Raw genomic sequence first — 8,968 nt, forward strand, 5'->3', positions numbered from 1 at the left:
TTATATTCTAAGGATGAAGCCTTAGATAAATTCAAAATATACAAAACCGAGGTGTAATTGAAATAGGACATTCCGGTTAAACGTCTCAGGACTGATAGGGGAGGTAAATATATGGATCCCATATATTTTTAGTCAGTGGGTATCATTCATGAGACACACCCCAACATAATGGTATTGTTGAACGCAAAAATCGAGTTTTAAAGGAAATGGTAAACTTGATGTTATCATACTCGGGATTGAGTGAAGGATTATGGGGAGAGGCCATGTTAACGACTTGCTATTTGTTAGATAGGGTTCCAAATAAAAGGAACAAAACAGTCCCATATGAACTTTGGTTCAATAAAAAGCCTAATTTGAGTTATTTTCGGGTTTGGGGATGTCGGACAGTTGTAAAACTTACCGAACCCAAAAAGAAATTTTTGGGAGAATGTGTAATTGATTGCATATTCATTGGATATGCTGAACATTCCAACGCATATAGGTTTTATGTAATAGAACCTAATGATTCGGTTTCAATTAACATTGTTATCGAATCGCGTGATGCAATTTTTGATGAGATGCGGTTTTCATCGATCCAAAGGCCTAAGGATCTGAATTTTGGTGCTAATAAAGAGAAAAATTCAGAAAGTCAAGATGGTGGTATCATGCAAGAACCACAAGATCTTCATAAAAGCAAACGAGGTCAAATTACGAAAAATTTCGGATCCGACTTCCATCTGTATTTGGTAGAAGGTTCAAGAGATGAAATTAATCATGAATACTCTTATTACTATAGTATTGAAGATAATCCTATGACATATCAAGAGGCCACAGAGTCTCATGATAGTGCCTTTTGGAAGGAAGCAATTGATGATGAAATATCATCAATTCTTGAGAACGACACATGGTTGTTGTCTGATTTGCCTCCGGGGTTCTAAACCTCTTGGTTGCAAATGAATTTTCAAAAATAAAATGAATGTTAATGGGACTATTGACAAATTCAAATCCCGGTTAGTTATTGAAGGTTTTAGACAAAAACCCGGTATTGACTATTTTTATACGTATGCTCCAGTTGCACGTATTTCTACTATTAGATTGTTGGTTGCCTTGGCAAGTATCCACAATCTGGTTATTCACCAAATGGATGTGAAAAAAGCCTTTTTAAATGTTGATCTTGACGATGAAGCTTACATGAAACAACCAGATGGTTTCACTATACCCGATAAAGAGCATATGGTTTGTAAACTTGTCAAATCTTTGTATGGGCTGAAACAAGCGCCTAAATAATTGCATTAAAAATTTGATGATGTGATTTTGTCTTTTGGTTTCAAGACATACCAATGTGACAAATGTGTTTATAGTAGATTTGATGTTGCTACTAGAGCTGGAGTGATCATTTGCTTATATGTAGATAACATGTTGATTTTTGGTACCGACCAAAATCAAGTGGATGAAACAAAGAAACTGTTATCATCCACGTTTTCCATGAAAGATTTAGGAGAGGTTGATGTAATTCTTGGAATAAGAGTTAAAATGGTGAACAAAGGATTGATGATGACTCAAAGTCATTATATTGAGAAAATTCTCAAGCGGTTTAATTTTACCGATTGTTCTCTTGTGAGTGCTCCTATTGATCCAACTGTGAAATTAATGCCAAATAAGCGTTCCCATTTCACAATTGGAATACTCTAAGGCTATTTGTAGCTTGATGTATGCCATGAAGGGTACCAGACCTGATATTGCTTTTGTTGTGTGTAAGTTGAGCAGATATACTAGTAATCCTAGTGCTCAACATTGGCAAGCAGCGAATAGAGTGTTCAAGTATCTCAAGGGAACCATGGATTATGGATTGAGTTATTTGGGAAGTCCTTCAGTTTTAGAAGGTCATTCGGATGCAAGTTGTATAACCAACATGGAGGATCAATCCACAACTTCTGGTTGGGTATTCTTGCTTGGGGGAGGTGCATTTCTTGGGCTTCCAAGAAGTAATCTTGCATTACAAACTCGACAATGGAATCTGAGTTTGTTGTGTTAGCAGTTGTTGGTAAAGAAGCAGAGTGGCTAATAAATTTAGTCTATGAGATTCCTTGTGGTCTAAACCGATAGCACCTATTTCTATCATTTATGATAGTGTTTCCGCTTTGGCTAAGGCATATAGTCAGGTTTATAATGGCAAGTCTAGACACCTAGGTGTTAGATATAGTATGATTATAGAACTAATCATGAACGGTGTGATTTCGGTTGAGTTTGTGAAATCACAACAAAATTTAGCAGATCACTTGACTAAAGGTCTGACAAGAGACTTAGTGGACAAGTTTGTAATCGGGATGAGATTAAAGTCCATTTAATTCTATAATGATGAGACACCCAATTCCCTCCTAATATAATGTTAGGAGTTGAATTCAATATGGAAAGCTCATACTTATAGATTGGAACACATGAAGTATTCATCCCAAGTATATGTTCGGTTCTTCAAGTTAGCCAGGTTGAAGTTTAACTTCTTAATAATTCATTTGATAAATATATGTGCAGATACATGGAAAGGAGTTACCTATGTGATTGTGAAATGTAGCCACATTTTAAGAGGTTGTGGACTTGACCTTGATACGATCATGAGAGGATTGGGACACACAACTTTATAATAGTGTCAAGTTGTATTTTTCTAGAAATTCAATAAACTAGTATGTATTTTACTTTCTGGTATTCAAATGGGTTGATGGGTTCAATTATTAGAACACTCTGATTCTCGAGTATTTTCAAATGTATGATACTAAGGCCATGTTTGTTTACCTCTTAATTGCAAAATTAAGAGGTTAGGTCTTAAAAATTCAGATTCAGATTGTTTGTTTGCCTCTTATTTTTTTACCTCTTAAAGCTCTAGATGCCTCTTAAATATTCAAATATTAAACCAAATCTGAATTTTATAAAAACACGCGTTTTCCTTTTCTACCCTAAACAATCGACGAACATCTTCACTAAACCAACGCCCCCTCTTCTTCTTCAATCTGTGTGCGAGGTTCTTCCCTTCACCAGGTTCTCCGACGACGGCGCCTGCAATGACACCGCTGCACCCCAACGTTGTTGCCGCCTCCTCGAACGATGTTGCCGCCTCCGTCTATGACGTTCCAGGTGAGTTTCTTCCTTCTTTCCCCCAAACTCGATAACTTTACTGTTTTTATGAATTGTTTGTTCTGAAAATCAATGGTGCCTCACCTTTAAAATCGAGTATCATATTTTTCTTTTCTTCTTCATCTGGAAATTGAATTCAACATATTAGGGCTGTTTTGGTCGTTTTTTTTCACATTTTTTCAGATGTTTTGGCTGTTTTGGTCTGAAAATCGATCGTTTTCTTCCTATTTTCTCTAAAACTCGATAATACGAGTTGAATTTGTTCTTTCCGAAATGGTTTGCTTCTAACAGATTTGGATTGGGTTTTAAGTGTTGATGTATGTATAAATTTTGATAAAACTGTTATTAGGATCATGAATTTTCGTCTCTTAAAATGTTCAATGTGGGTGACACTTGAAATCCAATCTTTTTTAAAATCTGATGCTGAATTATGTGTTGATTTCATCAGATAATGGACGATTTCTTGCTGATATGGATTATGTTATGATGGAATTGTGTGTTGATTTCATCAGATGTTTTCTTTATAAAAATTTTGATGGTTTAATTTCTCCACATCTGATGGTATGATTTCTTTTGATTTGTGCTAATTTTTTTGTTGATAAAAAGTGAAAAATAGTATGGTTGTTTCTTAAGTGTGCAGGAAGTAAATTTGGTTTCAAGACATACGGGATTGGTGGTGGTGTTTTTTTTTCCAATGTCACTAGTTGCAGCATGGATTGAAAGAAGTATTTTTATTTGGATATTATATGATGTTTATGTTTTCATGGATTAAAAGAAGTGAATTTGGAAGAATTTATGTTTAATTTGGTTTTATTGTATGATTCTTATGTTTCAGTGGATTGAAAAAAGTGAATTTGAAAGAATTTATGTTTAATTTGGTTATTGTATGATAACTTGTAATTTTTATCAATTATGCATTTATAATTTAGCACAATATAGAACCACTGAAGGGTAAAATGATCATTTTTATCATTCAGATTACAATTAAGAGGTTCCAACCAAATAACATGTTAAAAGTTTAAATCTTAAAAGTTCAGACCCTCTTAGAAATTCAAACGTCTTAAAAAATAAGATCTTAATAATTCAGATCCTACCAAACAGCCCCTAAGTGGAAATTCAATCGTTTCGATATTTTCATTATGTACTAGTTTGGTTTGTTTGATAAGGTTATGTTTGTTCAAGGGTTACACTAAAATGAGGGAGGATTGTTGGTGATTTTAGTGTCACCATGTCATTTTAAGTAACTGGAACTAACATGTGATCTAAGGGGCTTCATAATTTGTACTCTAATATATGTATAGGGTTGTGCGGAGTGCACGCATGTATAAGATTGAATTAGAAGCCGGTTCGACGACTAGTCGGAGGTCTAGGGACAGCGCCCCTAGCAGGGTCCCGCTGTCAGGTCAGCGGGCGGGGTCGAGGGGCAGCGCTCCAAAACCTCACCGAATATTACATATAGAAACATAGTGGAAAATTCAATTTCTTGAGGGTGATTATGGTAAAACTAACGAAACTCGTTAGTTTTGGTAACCCTAAATCCTCCGAATTATCATGACTTGCTTCCGAATCAACTAATGACGGCTCAACCCTAATGAAACCCTAATCTCGTTTAATATATAAACAATTCTTCCTCTTCAGAAGAGGGATACGATCTTAAGTTTTCGTTTTTCATCATACTTTCACGGAAACCTCTAGTATATTGACTTACGATTTCTGTGCTTAGAATCGTAAGTGTCCACTTTGATTTTCCTAAACTGAATTTCTTGTAACCCAAACATAGGGTAGAAATATCAGTTCGAAAAATGATATCACGATCCAAATTGATATCCAGATCTCCACCACAAACCCTAAATTTTCCTACACAAAGCTCATAGGCATGCAAGAACGACCGATCCTTCTTTTCTCTCTCTTCTTACCATCAACACCAAGCTATGATGGAGATAATGTCATGAAAGCATTTACCTGAAGTCTAGGTAGAGTGTGATGTCATCAATACCATATAGTTCGGTCTTACTCATAAATAAGACCGAGTATTACATTCAACATTATGATACACATGAAAACACTTATATTAATTATTATTTTAAAAAGATACAAATAGTTAAATCATAAAATAAAAACGATGACAAAGGAAATAAAAAATCATAATGATCTTTTTGAAATTTGACCAATGAAGTTATAACATTTTTCAAAAATCAATTTAATTACGTGTTCCCTTTCTGTTTCGATTTCGATGATAAAAACTTAGCACGTAAACATAATAAGTAAAATCAGATTGTAATTGTAAATCATGATAAGATAAGGAAAAGAAAAAACAAAAGCAAAACGCGTATTGCTTGCAAGTTGCATCTAAAAAAGTCAAAGATGTCATCCTTCCCTGGCCCCATTTTCTTCTTCCCACTTTCTCTCTTTCACACGCTTGACGCACCTTTCTTATCATGAATCCAGCTGGCTTTGCTTTCTGCCGAATACAACTAATCTCCTGCATTAAAAACTTGTACCCTAACCGTGCATTACAAAAACATTAACCTGGTTTTCACCTGAAAAATAACTTCAATAATTAACTGTTGATTTTGTTTACGTTTGGTATCGACTGTTGTCTGTGTTTTGATTTTTTTTTTTTCGTTTGGTATCGACTGTTGTCTTTGTTCACCACAACCTTTTGATCAATCAAAATTAACAGTTGGTCAATAGTTCGATTGGTCAAAAGGGTTATACCTGTGATAGCTGATAAAAAGGTTATGATGAACACAATCAACAATTTCGATGGTAAATATGAAAAAAAATCAATAGTTGATTACTCTTCTGAATCATTTTTCTCTTAACATAGGATCGGTTTATTGGCTTAGAAGCAGTTTTTTTTTTTTGTCTCACAACCATTGTTTTGTCTTTTACTTGTGGGAACAAATATATATGTTATTTGTACAATGGCGTCATAATATTAGAACCTGCGGGAAGCTTGCTAATTGACATGATACAAAAAATAAACGTCTAAACTTACAAATAAAGCAAAAAGGGAAGAAAAAAAAAACATACATTAAAATCTTATTTCAATGAAAAGTAGCACTTAAAGTCTCAATTCTTAAACTTCAAATGGTGAGGTAGCAACAAAAGCCCAAGAGGGGAGCACTAAAACAGTGAGATTTCATTTAACAAATTCAGCCCACCATGAACTTTTTAATTGCAATAAACTTCAAAGAGCCCCAAAAGGCCTAAACCAACATTCATAACCTTAAAACACACTAGGGTAGAGGATTTGAATCTTTTCCACTATAGTTGCGTCCATCAACCAGTTTAATTGTATAATATTATCTATGATCAATATGGTATAATATCATTTATTCATGTGTAATTTTAAAGGGATAATAACTTGAAAGGGTAACGAACTTTCGATATTTTTCACATTTAGTCACTAAACTATTTTTTGTTATCTACTTGTCATTGAAGTATTGAAACTGCTCACATTTTACCCTTATGACCGGTAACATCGGCTGTTACCGGTCATAAGGGTAAAATGTGAGCAGTTTCAATACTTCAATGGCAAGTAGATAACAAAAAAAAGTTTAGTGACTAAATGTGAAAAATATCGAAAGTTCGTTTCCCTCTAAAAAGTTCAATGACTAAATGTGAACAAACTTCCTCTTGTATTATGTTTAATGACTAAAAAGTTCAACGACTAAATGTAAACAAAACAAAACCCTGAAAATATATTTAAAAAAAAAACAAAAAACCGAAACCGAAATAAAAAACCAATGGTTTGACATTTTCCAAAATAAAAAATCAAAATTTACAATCTGATTTTGGTTTTACAAAAAAATGAACCATTCTCACTGATGTGAATTATGACCATTGGTTTGGCATGCGGAATTTGTGACATCCCATGAATACGTAGTTACAACATCGTCTGAACTCGTAATTCATAGTAAGGGGTTAGAGTATCATCGCATGAATACGTAGTTACAACATCGCATGAACTCGTAATTCATCACCCACAGGTTATGGGTCTGCTGGTGTTTCCACTAGGTTGTCTAGAATAGTCCGTGGTCACCATTTATACTCTGGTAGATGACTACATCGCCACATTGCCGGTTGGGGTTATGGTATCTCCCTTCATCCTACATCACCTATTCATCATCATCTATTTACCTAATTATCATCATGTTTCTATCATCACCTATCTCTCATCATTTTATTTCATCACACACCAACTATTTCATCTGCCCATGTTTCATCCGCAACATATTTGTAGATATAAAATAAATATACCGTTTAAATCTTTTAAAACATGTGTAAAATCGTTCATCCAGCATAGACAACAAGTATTCAAATAATATGCACACATAGCACGTAATTTATATAAAATACTTCATATCTATGTGTAAGATGAAAGTAACTATATATACCATAAAAATCCCATAAATGCTTCCTAACTTCAAACCCCAAGGTTTACTCTACTAAAGCTTCATATTTTCGGCTCTCTGGACTTAGAAGGGTCCAGATTCCTAACTTCAAACCCCAAGGTCTACTCTACTAAAGCCTCATATTCTCGACTCTCTGGACCTAGAAGGGTCCAGATCTATATCACAAACTTGCAAGAGGGGTTTGAGGTATTCAAAACCCCAAAGATGAAGTGATTCAAGCCTTCACCCCAAAATGGAATCTACACAATAGGTCTTCATCTCACTCTACACACTCAAGCTCGCTAGGGTTCTCACTTATGGGAAAGGTAGTCGCCATTGAAGGCCATAAGTGCCTTTAAATATGGCTCGGGCCCAAAGATTTAAGGTTTCTGCCAACAGCGCGGACTTGTTGAGTCACCTCACCGATTCGTCGAGTCCATTCATTAATCTGAGTCATTAGTCGCGACTTTACTCGATGAGTTGAGGCGTCAACTCATCGAGTCATTATTCTTAACTCAAAAGAAAAATACTTAAATTATGATACTTGGAAATTCGGATGTTACATTTTGTTTTTTTTATTTCATAGATTTCTTATCAACAAATGTTGCTACAATTAAACAAAAATAAATAATTTGCTAAAACATAATACAATAGGAAGTTTATTCACATTTAACCATTGAAATTTTTAGAGGGAAACGAACTTTCGATTTTGTTCATATTTAGTCACTAAAGTTTTTTTTCGTTATCTATTCGCCACTAAACTATTGAAATTGTTCACATTTTACCCTTATGACCGGTAACAGCCGGTCATAAGGGTAAAATGTGAACAGCTTCAATAGTTCAATGACAAATAGATAACGAAAAAAAGTTTAGTGACTAAATGTGAAAAATATCGAAAGTTCGTTACCCTTTCAAATCATTATCCCAATTTTAAAATGAAATAGTTTTTTTTAAGACAGCAGACTTTTAGCCTTTATTTTATTCTAAGAATGGAAAAGATTGTATACATTTTAAAAAGCATATAGGACCAAAAAAATACTACTCAAAGAAAGTCAAAAATTTACAACCACAAAACACCTGATTATTTTCTACCTTTGAACGAAAAAAACACACACAGACACACCAAACAAACGATTTATAAAGGGCTTCAAAGCAGCTAACACTAAAGTAACGCCAAACTATTTATGAGAAATTTGATATTTGTAACCATTTGTTAGTAACCAAGAACCAAATGCAAAAAAAAAAAAAAAAAAAAAAAAAAAAAAAAAAAACTTCCGTTCTGAAAATTACAAGATAAAGAAGCAACACCCCAACAACTCCAATCCATAAAAATTTATTCCCCTATTTTGATCCAAAAAAAAGAATTTGCATTAATTTCATCAGTCACCGATGAAATAGAAGTGTGCTTATTGTTAAAAACTCGATCATTCATGTTTCGCCAAATTAACCACATCATAGTT

General features: G+C 34.0%; 1 protein-coding gene across 1 annotated transcript; it reads left to right on the forward strand.

Moving 5' to 3' along the window:
- The first annotated feature begins 206 nt into the window (after window positions 1-206).
- Window positions 207-917, forward strand: LOC145016395 (uncharacterized). The gene has a single exon (XM_078974724.1). The coding sequence runs from the start codon at window positions 207-209 to the stop codon at window positions 915-917; it is 711 nt and encodes a 236-aa protein (XP_078830850.1).
- Window positions 918-8,968: the final 8,051 nt, after the last annotated feature.

The sequence above is a fragment of the Lactuca saligna genome, chromosome 9 (assembly GCF_052625555.1).
Source record: "Lactuca saligna cultivar CGN05327 chromosome 9, ASM5262555v1, whole genome shotgun sequence".
Lineage (NCBI taxonomy): Eukaryota > Viridiplantae > Streptophyta > Magnoliopsida > Asterales > Asteraceae > Lactuca > Lactuca saligna.

Coding starts and splice junctions, on each gene's coding strand:
- LOC145016395 (XM_078974724.1), top strand. CDS start 207: ATGGTAAACTTGATGTTATCATACTCGGGATTGAGTGAAGGATTATGG.